At 41.3% G+C, this 16,321-nt stretch overlaps 1 protein-coding gene across 3 annotated transcripts in view; it reads left to right on the top strand.

Annotated features, from left to right (window-relative positions):
- Positions 1-16,321, top strand: part of arhgap46b (Rho GTPase activating protein 46b) — a 67,120-nt gene that overhangs the window by 41,665 nt on the left and 9,134 nt on the right. For 2 of the 3 annotated variants that reach the window (XM_079848901.1, XM_079848902.1), the window contains 3 exons: positions 6,436-7,750; positions 11,691-12,321; positions 12,791-12,889. In XM_079848901.1, coding sequence (XP_079705027.1) covers positions 6,436-7,750; positions 11,691-12,321; positions 12,791-12,889 — 2,045 coding nt within the window. Of the gene's footprint in view, positions 1-4,245; positions 4,488-6,435; positions 7,751-11,690; positions 12,322-12,790; positions 12,890-16,321 lie in introns of those variants that run through there. The other variant, XM_079848903.1, reaches the window with a different exon arrangement.

Below are 16,321 nucleotides of genomic sequence, written 5' to 3'. Positions count from 1 at the left end.
CTCTCTCTCTCTCTCTCTCTCTCTCTCTCTCTCTCTCTCTCTCTCTCTCTCTCTCTCTCTCTCTGTCTCTGTCTCTGTCTCTGTCTGTCTGGCTCTTTCTCTTTGTCCTTCCCAATGGATCTATTTTTTTCTGTGGTAAATTAAGTGTTTGTGTGCAGTTTGTTTGTTTGGGAATTGTGTGTTTCTGTGGTTCTGTGTGTGTCATGCTCACAGTCGGATATTCAGTTACACAATGACACCTACACAGATTTCACCACAACACAGCCGTATCTTAACCACTTAATATATCTATTTTTACAACAGTTAGTCAATATTGGGCAAGCTAGTCTTCAAAATATCATATGTTTCATAGAAGAATGAATGTTTGCACTTAGTAATGGTAAGTAAATTATGACAGAATTAAAATTTTGGGGTGAAATTGGCAGTATAGTTTTTAATATATAACTATTTGATGATATATTGTGTTTTCTTGCACAAAGACAATGAGCGTTTTTGAAAGAGTGAACTTGTTTAGTTAATGCAACTAAAACCTTGAATGTGTTAATTCAATTAGCTACTTTTAAAATGCATATTCCACTATTAAAAAAAATCAGCTTAACTTTATTTTACAGTACATGTACATACAGTGTACTTACCTAAGAAAGTACTGGGCAATATAAGGTAACTACATGGGTTAAGGTTAGGTTTAGGGGTAGGTTCAGGGTTAGTACCTAGTTATTACTCAGTTACTGTAATTATTGTAATAAGTACAGGGTATAATTTAAAAAGTATAATAAAAAATGCAAAGATGCAATCTAGTATTCGACACAGGGACTTAGATCAGTGTGTCATTTTTAATTTATCTTCATTTACATGAGCCATAGGAATGAAGCGATTCAGTAGAAACCGGTTCAATAGAAGTTACTAATGTCACATGTGAGAAAAAGAACCGATTTGGAAGAAATTTACTGGAATGAATTGTAATTTGCAGATCTACATCTGTACCTCAGATGTCGGCAGTACAACTGCTATTTAGTCATGTAGTATTTTAAAAAAAAAAAAAAAAAAAAAAAGTAGCATTCTAATAAAAAAACACATAAATTGCGATATTGTTTAATTATCTGTCATAACACTAACATATTTACCGTCCGAATATGTAAACATTTACTTACAGTCAGCTTACATGCTGACTGGATTTAAGATGGCTTCAGTTGTTGTATGCATGAACATGAAGTATGAAAGTAAGAACTGTATACGTGGGCCGGTGGTTTTAATGCAGATGTGCTATTTTTTTGAGGAGGTAGGAAGAGGAGATGTTGGAACCCTATGAAACGCACTGCATGTTGTTTATCAATAAGAGCAAAACAGGATTGTCATGAGAGGGAGAGATGTAGTTTGAAGAACAAAGGCACATATGACTGTCTTGCCCCCTCACACCCGCCCACTGAGTATCTCTGTGTGTTTGTTCATTAGCCTCTGAGCTCCACTGAGAGGTTAATCTCACATTTATTCTGACTTCATGTTGGCTGTATTCTTAATTCTCAGAAAATACATTTATGTCTCATAATCATAAGTAATGCTCTCTATACAAAGTTGCCATTACTTCTCTTCACTAAAAATGTAGATGGATGGATGAATGGATGGATGGGTAAATAGATAGATGGGTGGATGGATAGGTAGGTTGGTGGATGGATGGATTGATGGATGGATGGATAGGTAGATAGGTAGGTGGATGGATGGATGGATGGATGGGTAGATAGATGGGTGGATAGGTAGGTAGGTGGATGGATGGATGGATGGATGGATGGATGGATGGATGGATGGATGGATGGATGGATAGGTAGATGGATGGATGGGTAGATAGGTGGATGGATGGATCGATGGATGGGTAGGTAGATAGGTAGTTTGGTGGATGGATGGATGGATAGGTAGATAGGTGGATGGATAGATAGATGGGTGGGTAGGTAGGTGGATGGATGGATGGATAGGTAGATAGGTAGATGGATGGATGGGTAGATAGGTGGATGGATGGATCAATGGATGGGTAGGTAGATAGGTAGTTTGGTGGATGGGTGGATGGATGGATGGATGGATGGATGGATGGATGGATGGATGGATGGATGGGTAGATAGGTGTATGGATGGATGTATGGATGGATGTATGGATGGATGGATGGATGGATGGATGGATGGATGAGTAGATAGGTAGGTAGGTAAATGGATGGATGGAACAAAAAGCATCCTGCTTTAACTGCCATTTAAAAGTAGCCTTGTATTCTAACTAAATGCCATTTTTGCAAGCAATATTTATTTATGTATTTATTTATTTAGCTTTTTTTTTGTTCCTGTTTCTTCCATTGAGTTTTAATATAGTGATCGGTCACATGACATTTACATCTCAGATGATTGGCTGAAAAAAAAAATCGGTTCATATACTCCCAGGGGTCCTGCACCAGCTGAACAAGTACCATTGAGATGAATAGGAATACTATAGATCTTCAGGTATATTAGACCTTATTAGTATTCAAGAGGGAAAGAGCAGCGCGTGCTTTGGTTTGAGTTTCCTCCATCACTATAACACAGCACACACATTACTCTCTCGGTTCCGCTCAGTGTGAACGCTGCGCTGGTATTTCCTGTTTATGCTGTTGGAGAAACGCCCTTTGAACTTCTCCAACATGCACTCCCTCAGGACACCCCCGTTCTGTACTCCGGCCCCCTGTCCAGCCTCTCTCAGCATCCCTTTGTGTTCACTGCGAATAACACAATCAGCATGGTCTGCACTCGCCAAGATGTTGGGAGTCTTTTGTGGTTGGGTTTGTGAATGAGTGTGTGTGTGTGAGAACCTCAACACCTGGCCATCACAGACGCATTCACCCGTCTGAAGATAAATGAGCTGATGCAGTAATCACAGATTATGTCACGACTACATGCTGAAAACTATGCCTCTCAGCTTATTTAAATAAGCAGAAACTATCAGAGAGTGCTGAGAACATATTAGATTCCCTTTTTACACCTGATAAGAGCATCTTAAAAGAGCATGGGGGCAATGCAAGGAGCTGAGGTATTCCTTGTGAAAAAGGATTTGTTTTTGGTTTAATTAAAAAAGTTATCATAGGGAAATAATAGCATTATTAAATGGCTACCAGCATTTAAAAAAAAATTCGCTCTAAAACAATTTTCCATTTCGTTTTTCTAAAATTTCTTATATATTTCGATTTTTGTTTTCCTGATCACATTTGTAGTGTAACATTTAAGTATCCAGATATGGATGTCAATAAGAGATGTTTTTATTATATGGAAATTAATACTTCTAATTGATCAAAAGTTACGGTAAAGATTTTTATATTGATGCAAAAGATTTCTACTTTCTATTCATCAAAGAATCCTGAAATATCTTGGAATCTTGTGAAATAAATGTATCACGGTTTCCACAAAAATATGAAGCAGCACAACTGTTTTCAACATTGATAATAGTAAGAAATGTTTAATCGAATCGGCATATTCACGTGACACTGAAGACTGGAGTAATGATGCTGAAAATTCAGCTGACAACAGAATAAATTGCATTTAAAATATATTCAAATAGAAAACATCAATTTTAAATTGTAATATTTTTTTTTTTTTTTATTGTCAGGGCATACAATCCCACTGTAACATAACTTTATCCTAATATTTATACCACGAAATTAACTGAGACTGAACAGAATGATGTGGTTTGTTCTTTGTGTTGAGATTATTTACAAGCCTGCGACATTGTATTTACTCTTCACCGTGAATAGATTGTTGACATTTGGCCATGAGACTAGACACAATGAGTGGGAAAGACCACAGCGGACAGAGAAACAGAGAGAAGTTTGGGCTGTGAACAGCGTAGAAAGATTCTGATCAAGAGGTAGACAGCCACTTGAAGAAAACAAAGGGTGTGTTTTTATAAATGAGCTCAGAGTAGACAAGAACTTGAGGAATGGAGTGTATTGAAGTGTTTCTTTAGTTAATACAGGCCTCTCGGGGAGCTGAAGATGTATTGTTACACACACCGGGAGTCTGATCTGATCGAGTCAGGCGGGTTGAGAATGGTCCAGGGGAGTGGCGATCCAAGTTTATGTGTGTAAGTGTGTGTGTTACTATGGCAAGACTCGCATTACTGCTACTGTAACCCAGAGGAGGGCCGCCTTCCTCCTCCCTCCCTCCCTCTCTCCTTGTCCTTCTCACCCTCCCTTCCTCCTTTCCTCCCTCGCTCTCTCTTGCTGTCCCTCTCCGTACCACTCCATAATTAAACGATCACAGGATGATGGTAAGAATTTGAGCCGAAGTTGATAACCTGCAGGACTGCGGAAAGAGCTTGATTAGCTAAGAATAGACGTTTAGAGCAGCGGGCACTTGCTTCTTCTCCTCGATTTGCCTGTTTTTTCCCCTGCGTTTCCAGCTGAGGGAGGTGTCCTCTACAATTCTCAGTCACCCCAAGCACCCTTACAGATTGCCGTGCCACCTTTCGGTATGCCAGGGGTAAGTTTGTTTGCTGACTGCATGCTCAAACATACGCTATGCATCTCTGTCTCAGGTGAGTTTAGATAGTCGTGCAACAGGTGTATCTTGAATGATGCAGTCAGTTGTATTGAGAATATATTTTTGCTCATATTTGGATATAAATGGCTGATTTGTTTCTTGTAATGTTGCAATGCGAAAAGTTGCCGCCTTAGTGTGAACAAGGTACACGAGGCTGCGTGTTACTGCACATGTTATATAAAGTGGTTAGAAGTTCTTAAACTGATCCGATTGAGTTGTTTATTGTTTCAGTTGTGGTGTGTGTGATTGGTCACCGAGGTCTGAGTGAAATGTACTTGTGCGTAGATGCCGTTTTGTTTTGATGGACTTGTGGTGGGAAGGAAACTGCAAGTCTGGCAGAGTTCAGATTAGCATGTACACACAGAGTAACACTATAATCTGGATTAGTGGTCTGAAGGTGGTTTACACCATTAATCAGCGCAGACAAAGATCAGCTAATGTTGATTTTTACATTCTTTTGTGTTTGCGTGCAGTATGTTAATAGTTGTGTATTGTGGTGTGTGTGTGCGTGTGCAATCACACGTTGGTTGCAGGAGTTCTACAGGCTGCTTTGGAATTCCAAGGGTTTGTCTGCATTTGCAGGAACATGTGCGTTTGACATCCATTTATGCTTGTGCAAAGGAACATGAGCAGTTTGTGTGTTTAAAACATACACAAACACAAACTGTATACGTACAACTAATTTGCGTACACATGTACTTTTATGCAAGTATACACCAAATGTAAACTTCAAAGTGTGTGAGTGTGTGTTTGTGTGTGTGTCTTGCATGCAGAAATTGTGTTACAGGGGTTTAGCATGTATAGGTAAGAGATAAGGGAATGTAATTGTGTTACATGATTAGGTAACAACGCTCTGGTAATGTTGTTGTAACATTTTGATAGCGTCACTATATAAGTCCATAGTGGATTCCTGTTTTTCAACTCTGCTGGAACACACTGTCTGTTCAACCTTTCCTGTTGTGTTTCTCATACACACTCCACTGCGGTGGCCTGGATAGTATGTGTGTGTGTGTGTGTCTGCTTGTGCATTGTTTGTGCTTTGATTGAAATCGTTATAAGCAGCTCTCTGATACTAAAGCAAACTCCTCAGACTAATAAATATTAATATTGTTATTGCTTAACATTTCTTTACTGAAGGCTAAACACATTTCTTAATTGGATTTGTTTTGTGTTTGCATGTATGAGATAGGCTATTCTTTAAAAGAAAATGAGGAAATAGTACTATGCCAGCCTTGGCATCGCAACCACATATTCTTCTCTATTAGATATGGATAGATTTACAGAGAGTTTCATGTTTAGCTCTCAAATACCCACAGGATATTGCCAGATATTATGCTCCATAGCAAGCATCCGAGTAACATGATAAATGTTTATAACTTCAACATATTACAAATGAATTGAATTGTAAAATTGGATTTATTTGGTTTATACACATTTAAATGTTTTTAAAAATGTTTTGATAAGTATGTTTCAATTGTATTTGCACAACTTTTCCAAATATCTGTTTGTGCCATTTATTTTATTCATAGAGTTGTTAGCAGCATCTTAACGTCAAACTCTATTAGAATCAATTGCAAGTTGAGTCTCCTTTGTATTTCATGTGAAGAGAACTATTTTTGTGGCAAGGAGTTGCTACCTATGTAGATCAGTTTTGTAATTGAGAACTTGGACCGAGACCATGTTTTGACTCAAACTCGACCCTCTTCTGGTCTTGGTCTTGACTCAAGACTCGAATGAGCTGGTCTTGACTACACCATTGATGTAGACTATTCCAAATCAGTCACTAACAAGGTTCCATTTCAGTTAGAATGCTGTACTTAAAGGCAGCTCTAGGAAGTAGAGAACAACACAGTATGTGTTGACCGTAACCTCTTTTTATGTGTTTCAGGGACTCCGCTCAAAGATGGCAGCCTGCTCCTGGATCCAAGGCTGCCATGTTGGTGAAAGTTAACAGCATTGGAAGAAACCAGTCTCTGGGACCAGCTACTGCCCACCACCTTCTCCATCATAACCCCCCCAACACTAGCACTTCACCCAGACCAGGTTACACAGCGCAACTTGACATAACTGGTTTGTTCAACAAAATGGCCGTGCCTGGAGACTCCAAGCAGGGTTACCACCTCAAAAAGGGGGATGCCAACTTCTGTCTGGTTTTGCCCTCTTCTAGCTCTTCCTCTTGCTCGGCGCACCAGCGCTCTGGTGCAGGTACACCCCGCCCCTCTTCCCCTCAATATGGAGCTTTACCCTCAGCACCCATCTATGATGAACCTCCACCCATGGATCCCCCCATTTACGATGAACCCCCATTGGAAATGGAAGTAGAAGGTGCGCACCACTTACGCAGAGGTCCCTACTCCACCAGTCACAGCCTGTCGAGAGGAACCCAGCCTCCTAAACTCCTCCAGTTCCCCCATTCCAAACAAGTCTGCAGCTCCTCAGCTAGTGAGTACAGTCCGGCCGGCCGGGAGTGCATCAAACACATGGTAAATGTGGATGCAGCTGTATCCAAGCACCAGCCCCAGATGTCTAATCCCATCGAGGGTCCTTCAAATCCAGCCAGCCCTCAAATCCAGCCCCAGTCTCCAGTCTCTGCACAGATTAAGAAAGAAATCTCTCTAGAGAAGAAGCAATCATGGAGGCTGTTGGAGCCTCGCCATAGTCGTCAAAGCAGCCTGGCCTCTCAGGAGTACCCAGGCCCTGTTGCCGTCACGTACCAGGATTCTGGCTACTCCACTGGACCATCCCCAAGTCTGCGAAGGAAAAACCGTCGGCGTGCAGCTCTGGGTGCTGGGTCTGGTCGGCCCGGGTCGGTGGGCAGCAGTAGTGAGTTAAACGCATTGAATGAGAAGCTGATGGCAGAAATGAGGGCGGTGGTGAACCGTTCTAACGCACTTCATGGCAGCAAGGCCAGTCTGGACACTGAGATGGGATCGGAGGCTTCTGGGAGTACTGCCCGCTCACCAGTCAGTTCATTGAAGATGGGTGCAAGAGGGTGTGGATCAAGGGAGGATGTGACATCAAGTAACCGTTCACTGTACAAGGGCGGGGGCAACAACCATGGTGATGTGCTGCTGTCGCCACTGGTGACCGATGGGCTCGGAAGCCGGCAAAAGAGGACGTACGAGAAAGTGGATTCGCTGGAGAAGAGCGTAACATCACAGACCAGCTTGTCCTCTCCAGAACCGCCTAGATCTCCCTCTCAGGTATAAACACTTTTTGCAGCTGTCCACTTGTTTGAGTGTCTAAGTCTGGAAATGTTGTTATGGTTGGTCCAGTGAGGTAATCTGGCTGATTCCCTTTTCCTGTATTTCTTTTTCTTTTAATTACCCTTCTCTCTTTCATTACTCCTCACATTTGAGGGTCCGACTGTGTCTTATGGAGTGGAAAAGCAAAAAAAAAACACTTCCCATCCGGTTGCTGTAGATACTATGCAGGAGATGGCGAGGGTTTCCTGAGCTGGAGAGGGTGTGAATGTTACATTCTAAGGAGATTTAATTTGTGTGTGTGTGTGTGTGTGTGTGTGTGTGTTTGTGTGCGTGTGTTGTGCTTAGATTAAGAGGACTGTACAAAGGCCAATGGTTGTTTTTCTCAAGAAACAGATTAAGGGGAAAATGTGAGATTATGAGACAGGTGAGTTTAGCATGCAAAGGATTGATGACAGAGAGATGCAAGAGTGGCAAAAGTAAAAGAATTTAAGTGTGTGTTTTTTTTTTGTGGGGTATGTACATATGGGAATCGGGTAGCAAGTAGGTCAGTGCAGAGCTTGAGAACCAAATTACTTTTTCAGGCTGTGTGCATGCATGACTGTATGAAGAGTGTGTTTTTTGTGGATTGCGGATATTGGTAATAATCAAGGCAGATAACTTACTTCAGTAGAGTAAATACACAGTCAAACAATACTGACACTGCAGACAGTGGAACTCATGTAATCTGTTTCATGAATCATACAGTTAAAGTTAAGCAAGAACTCTTACTAGCAAGCAACAGTCCAGGGACTTAAGCAATTGTATCGCTGTCATTATGAACAGGCCGTCGGTATGAAACAGAAGTTGCAATAGTCTTTTCTTACCTATTGTAACGTATATCCGAGTGAATATTTCGAATATTTCTGGAATATGTTTTTCTCAAATATTTTTTTTTTTGGGGCAGGACCTAATTTTGTCCATGGGGAACTAATTGGATCGTTGGATTGTTGTTTACTATTGCTGTGAACTCATGTGATTGACAGGTTGTCCCACCCTCGCGTCAGTAAACGCGTCATCAAAGAAGAGAAGAGATGTCATTGCAAGAGGGAGGGGAAGTTATTTTGATTAAAGCTTACAAGGGTATTTATTTTAAAAAAAATGTGCATGGCTAAATCATTTATGATAAATACTGCAATATTCCATAAGAATAAGAATTGTCCATTTTGATTTCATGGTAACTTTAAGAAGGCAGCCGTCTATGTATGGATTGGACTGCAGTGCATCTCAGCAGGGTTTGAAATAAAGATCGAGTGTTTTTGGATCCAGGCTCTGGATTCGGTAGCATTAGTGTGTGTTAATGCTGTTCATGAAGTCATTCCCACAGAAGTGCTGGAAATACTGGAATGTAAATTACCCTTTAGTCTGTGCTCCACCAGAAACAACCTGTCTGTTTTAAAACATAACAGAAATGCAAGCGCTGGTGCTATTTGCAGAATAATTGAGAAAGGAAAACAGAGACCAGGCTAGTCCCCTCATTCAATTAGCCAGGTGTTGTGGTCGTACAAGACAGTCGGCTCTTACAGCTCATTGTGATTTGGCACATTTAGGTAATGTGTTTCGATGTGTGTGCTGACAGTTCCATTTGTCATTAGTGCAGTGCTCCACATGTGGTTTGGCTTCTCCTGGGGAGCATGAGTTGGTGGAGTTAATATTATGGATCTTAATACACTAAGAGAGGTTTGTCATCAATCAAATGATCATAAACGATTAAAATAATCACACCAGTGCAACTTAATCAAAATTACCCTTTTCTTAAACATTATGCAGGTATGCCTATGTTAGTCTTTGTGAATGGATAATGATAATTTCATCCCTACAGTATTCAGCCTCCTCTATATGTCTGCTGGCACTTCATCTATTTTCTTGCCTTAACATGCCTCATTAACTTCATTAATCTCTTTGTCTCTCTCTCATACTCTCACATCTGATTAAAATACAAAAATAAATGCAAAGGCAGAGTTGTGAGGTTGGAAACATTGACTCAGTGATTTGGTTCAAAGCAAGCTTATTACATCTTAATGGAGGTAGAACCGCACTAATGTCCAGATGCACGGAGAAACACTTCATTCTTACAATTCAATATGACCACATTGTTAAATCTATATCACTTAGGGCACAGTGTCACATTGACGTAATGCCAGGGGGCGCCAAGGCAGGAAAGGAAACCCTTATGTTACGGGAGTATATTGCAAATGTAACGTGCTGGATATGCATGCCACTGCATACAGATGACATCATGCTCATAACCTGTCATCTCTCATTGGCTCTTTTTGTAACCATAATAATGTCAGCATGATTGTGTCCAGTTGTATCGCATGTTTTGGCTGCCACTGTTGAAATACTAAAGAAACAAATATCTCAAATAAAATGTTGATGTTTTTATCGATTTTTTACTGCCTTTGGCAGTCATCCTGGACTTAAACTGTGTCCTAAAAAGTCACAACAGAACAAGTGCCGTAAAACTGCAGCGCAATGTGATACGATCACATTCACAAGCTTTCGCAAGTCAGCCATGATCAATTTATTTAGTATCCCATTATCGGTTGGATATCAGTTATCACGATTTATTGAGCTCAAATGGCACCCTACACACTTGCGGTCTTCCTTCGAATCCACACTTTTTACTTTTCCAAAATCCTTTACACTTGGATGTACTCTATGAAAGAAAAGATATGTTGCTACTTCCGTTTCATCGTGACTTTAAAGATATTTTTAAAAGTGTGTTTCATTTATATATGCACAAACATTTTGAAATGAGAGAAAAATACTTAGTCGTTAAGTTGAACAGGGGTTTTTGGAGCATTAAAGGGATAGTTCACCCAAAAATGAAAATTCTGTCAGTAATTACTCACCCTCATGTTGTTCCAACCCCGTAAGACATTCGTTCATCTTCGGAACACAAATTAAGATATTTTTGATTAAATCTGAGAGTTGTCTAACTCCTCCATAGGCTTCTAAGGGACTGAAACTTGCTGGCCCAGAAAATGTATTAAAGACATCGTTAATATAGTCCAAGTGACTCCAGTGGCTCAATCTTAAGTATATCAAGCGACGAGAATACTTTTTGTGCGCAAAAACAAACAAAAATAACGACTTTATTCCACTTTTCATTTCCTTCTCTCTGGGCCTTGGGTCTTTTCACGTAGTGTTTAAGCGTAGCGCGTCTGTGTTGTACGTCACCACGTATCACACATGACCAGCGTCGGCCAATAGTGAGCCTACGTGGTGACGTGCAACACAGACGCGCTACGCTTAAACACTACGTGAAAAGACCCGAGGCCCAGAGAGAAGGAAATGAAAAGTGGAATAAAGTCGTTATTTTTGTTTGTTTTTGTGCACAAAAAGTATTCTCGTTGCTTTATAAACTTAAGATTGAGCCACTGGAGTCACTTGGACTATATTAACGATGTCTTTAATACATTTTCTGGGCCAGCAAGTTTCAGTCCCTTAGAAGCCTATGGAGGAGTTAGACAACTCTCAGATTTAATCAAAAATATCTTAATTTGTGTTCCGAAGATGAACGAATGTCTTACGGGGTTGGAACAACATGAGGGTGAGTAATTACTGACAGAATTTTCATTTTTGGGTGAACTATCCCTTTAATGAGTTGGGAGAAAGGGAGAAAAGAAGAGAGAGAGAAGAGGGGAGGCAGTAATGTTTGATGTTGGGATGTGATTTCCATATTGGGTCACCTATTTAGGGAGCGAGCGTAATCCATGACAAAAAGCGTTTCCAGGTTTCTGCAGGGAGAGTGAGTAAGCCAATCGGCTGCAGCCTACGCAACACATGCACTCAGATTCAAGTTCCTGCGGCAGTCGTGATGATGCAAATAAGTGCCAGAACAGCTGCATCCGTGCTGATATCTTTTTGTTTCTCAATCTCTTATTTTTGTCTCCAGACAGGAACACTGGAATCCAAAACTCAGCAGGACGTCTCGCCCCAGGATGACCGTGACCGAGAGGGTCGTGGAACTGCCCACCTCACCTATAAAAACAACAACAACAATCCCCCTCCTCCTCATGCCAGCACGGGTTCGGGTTACCAGTACCCGTACACCACCCTCTGCAAACCTACAGCCGACGCCAACATGGAGGACTGGGCCAGCAAGAACCTTAACCAGCACACGCAAGGCCTGTTTCGCCGGCGCGTCTCCATCGCTAATATGCTGTCGTGGAACCGAGGCTCCATTAAGAAACCCATGCTGATCACCAGCGACCGCACTGTCAAGAAGGAAGCCTGCGAGATGTTCAAGCTGGTCCAGGCCTACATGGGCGACAGGCCGGCCAGATTGGACAAACGCCACGTGGCCCTTCAGGTGGTCACGAAGTGCTGGGGGATGCAAGGGTTGAGGGACGAGCTGTACGTGCAGCTGGTGCGACAGACCACCGATAACTTGAGTTTGAGGAGTTTGGAGGCAGGCTGGGAGTTGATGGCCATCAGCTTAGCGTTCTTCTCGCCTTCGCCCAAATTTAGACGCTATTTGGAAGGGTACATCCAACGACACCTTGAGCCCAGTAACGATAAGAAGAGTAAGTTTCAAATATTTAGTTTTTAGATAAATGCCACTTTTGATATTTTGTATCTAATGTAATGAATTTCATACATTTGTAAGTGTGGCTTAAGTGTCCAAATACTTATTTGGACATTCTTTTTGGGGCCAGTGTATGTCTTGGATAGTCCAGTGTTTTTGTTTGTAGGACAGGGAAAGGACACACACAGGGGAGTGTTTATGTTTTAAGCCGTCCCATATGGATTCAAACCTGAAACACTCATATACATACAAACAGAGCAGGCCAATATTGGTTACACTGCTAAAATTATTATGGCATTGTGCCTACCCAAACAGGATATAACGCTGTGGAGGAGGGAAAAATAAAACGCAGAGGTTACAGCAGGTTAAACATCACACAGGTCATGGAACAATAAAGTCGGGTATTGTTCAGACGGACTGTTGGAGCGTATGAGTGTTCAAAATTAACAGTTTGTTGTATCTGACAGTACTTCAGCACATCATGGATCAGCAGGACATAAAAAACAAGAAGAATTCCAAGTCCAGAAAAAAGAGGAGACAGAACAATGAGGAAGAAGAGGATGAAGGTGAGTTTATGGTGAAATTAGTAATTTTGCACACACACACTCAGGGAAACATGCATACACACTTAAGAAATCATGAGATGATATTTTGGACGGATTGGACAAAATCTTTACATTTTTTTATAATTTGGATTTTTGATTTAAGCTGATTGGGCAATACCAAACAGGAACTTGACCATCCATCCATCATTCTATCTATATCTATTTCCAGGTTTTGAAATTAGCTCCCGTCAACCTGCCAAATGCTGGTGAAAATCCACTGTGGCGGGTAACACATATCAACACACTAGCCAATCCTGATGGATGAGTTACAATACATTACATTACAGAAGTGATGTTGTGAATGACGTTTCATGTTGTTTTTCATGTGCCCATAAGATAAGCCAAGGCATCTTTTATCTTTAACTGAAAGACAGGCTCCCAAACACACCCACTCACACACAGTGTCAAGGGGGTTTGGTGTACAATAAGGGAATCTTCCCGGTAACACGTTTGGCTGAGGGAGAGTATTAATGATGCTTTGGGTCCGCTAGTGGAGGAGGACCACTCAAAGAAAGAGCAGCTGGCCCAGCACAGAAGAGGAGTATCCCCCTCCTCTCCCCCTTTCTCACTCTCTCTTTTAGAGGCAAGATTAAAGCTTTGAGCAACAAGACATACTACAACTCCCACGCTTCCCTGGCCCGCTTCCAGACTGCTCAGGCAGAGAGAGAGAGAGAGTTTAATGGTTGAGAGGCAACAAAGATCCTGAGAACGTCTTTCAGTCTTGAAGCGAGAGTGATAGGAGATGGAAAGAGAAAGAGGAACAGGCAGATTGAGACAAAAAACGGAGAGTGGGACATTTTTATCAGGTTACACCCTCAGTGGCTGGCATCCAACTTAACTCTGTTTGTTCTTTTATACCTCTTCTATACTCCTCGCACACACACTCCAAAACAAAGAGTTTGACGAGACAGCTCTGCGTGGGCTTTTAATGGTGCAGATCCAGCTCGGCCTTGGTTAATTACACTGTGTGTTGTCTTCATAGGGGCAGTGCTACACCAGACATGTGCTCATTGCAAGTAATGGCCACTGTCGTTGTTTGAGGAGGAAGTGCAAGGCTAAAATATACTCTCATTACCAAGATATTATTTAGTACTGTACACCTAGGGACAATCCATCAGGAGCCTTCATGAGATTGTGATGAGTTCATGGATCCACCTTTGGTGGGTTTGAACAAACTTTGCCACCAGAACAGTTCTTTAACTTTTGTTTTACATGTGATTCTTTAGCGCAGGACTTTTCTTTCAGCAACTCGCTGGCTGAATCCAGTCCATTTCATCATTTTATTGCTACTCTAAAATTGATTTTGATGAAATCGTTGCACTGCCTGGTACATCACAGTGTGAAACTCAGCGGGGAGTTCAGAAACACTCAGCGGTCGACAGTTAGCAGACTGCATTTTATATCTGGTTCTGGTGTCCACTTAAGTGATTTTAAAAAGCAGGGTATGTTATATATCCAAACCACCATGGTTGATAATCGTTGACCTTACTCGTAATTTTATGACTTTCCTCTGTTTATGTCATTGTGCTATTTATAACATCATAAATTTAACATGACTGATGAAGCTTTACTGTAGTTCAGATATGCTAGAATATTTGATTGCACATGAAAAAAAAAAAAAATGCTTTTATTCTCCCAGTGCTCATAATCTTAGCTTAAATGTTAAAGGTGTATTCGGTTGCTCTTTAGCAAGCATTAGCATTCCTGTTCTTTGCGTGTTTTATGTACCTCTACATCACAGACTTGCTCCTTTAGTTTCAGTGTTTGTTTTCGGTTGGATTGCAACAGACTTGGTTTCATGTGTCACTGGCCTACAATCAACAAGATCACAATCTTTAACCTTTAAGGTCAAGGATATAGGATTTGTGGGAGGACTTATGGTGGCATCAGTGATTATAAGAGTGATAAGATACGATTAAGCCAGAAAAACAGTGGATTTTCTAATTCCAGCATCATGTGTTTGTGGAAGCCAAACATCAGGAATGTCGTTGTGGTTCTAGATCAGGGGTGTCCAATCCTGCTCATGTAGAGCCGCTGTCCTGCAGAGTTTAGCTCCAACCCCAATTAAACACACCTGAACCAGCTAATCAAACTCTTTCTAGAAACTTCCAGGCAAGCGTGTCGAGTCAAGTTGGAGCTAAACTCTACAGGACAGGAGCTCTCCAGGGCCGAGTTTGGATGCCCCTGTTCTAGTGTATGGAAAGAACATGGGAAACAACTATGGAAAGTACAAAGGAAACAACATAACACTCATGAACTGACTAATGTGTTGCCGGTTTACTTTAGTCATCCGAAGCATTGTTTTGGCTGGATTGGAACATTCCAAGTGACACCTTTGCACCTTCCTGCTGTCTGACCGTGGCTCGCTCAGATGGAATGTTTTAGTATGGCAGAAAGAATATGGCTTTATCATTCACTATTTGCATTTGTCGTTTTATTTGCATTTATGGTTCCATGAAGAACCTATAACATTCATGGAACCTTTTCATTGCTCTAAAGGTTCTGTATATTGAAAAAAAAAAAGGTTATTTTAAGATCTGTTCACTGAATGGTTCTTCTGTGGCATTGCTGCAAAAAAACCCTTTATTTTTGAGCGTGTTGCAGGGCCTCACCAGCTGTGTAGCGCCGTGTGCCCCAGGAGATGGCATTGTGGGAAGGGCCGCAGTTCAGGGGCCCTTTTGAAAGAGAATAGACACTCTCAGAGGACTTTATTATATGATGTGGCACTGTTTTTCTATTTTAGTAATGCCCTTTTACTCTCTAACTGTTGTTTCAGGATGTGGGTTATGGCCTCCTCCTGCCTCTTGTGGGACGGGGGAAAAAAACGCCCTTTGTGGGCTCAAAGAAGCGCCGTTACAACATTGGCACTGTTTGTATGCAAAACGGCCCTCATATCAGCACATTTCCTTTCTCATGGGTTTTGCTGTAGTGTCCGAACTGTCATTCTTTATCTACAAGAGGCTGATGATAAAAGTGTGTTTAACTGAAGGATTAGACGCAGTACACATTCACAAAAGTACACTCATCACAGAGAGAAAGAGAGGATGTGAAGAGCAGAGTCCGAGAGGATGGGCGATAAAAAGAAAGAGGAATAACCCTGACAAATGTACAGTACACTAGGTGGAATAAGAACAGTGTCAAACAGTAGAGATCCGACTGTATGTACCTTGGTAGATATATTTAGGAGTATATATGATGAGGCAGGTTATCTTTTATGTTATTTACACAAGTATGACAGAAATGTGGAGGAATGTGAAAATATAGTGTGGGACGTGTCCCAAACAAGAGGAAGAACTTGTTATTAAGAGTGTTGTAGGGCTCAACGTGAAACGGTTGCTGAGTACGTTTGCTGTTAGTACTTCCCACATTAATACAGAACTTCACCTGTTTTTT

Source organism: Squalius cephalus (genome assembly GCF_949319135.1).
Source record: "Squalius cephalus genome assembly, chromosome: 18".
NCBI classification, from domain to species: Eukaryota; Metazoa; Chordata; class Actinopteri; order Cypriniformes; family Leuciscidae; genus Squalius; species Squalius cephalus.
This window is presented reverse-complemented; position numbering and strand designations above follow the sequence as displayed.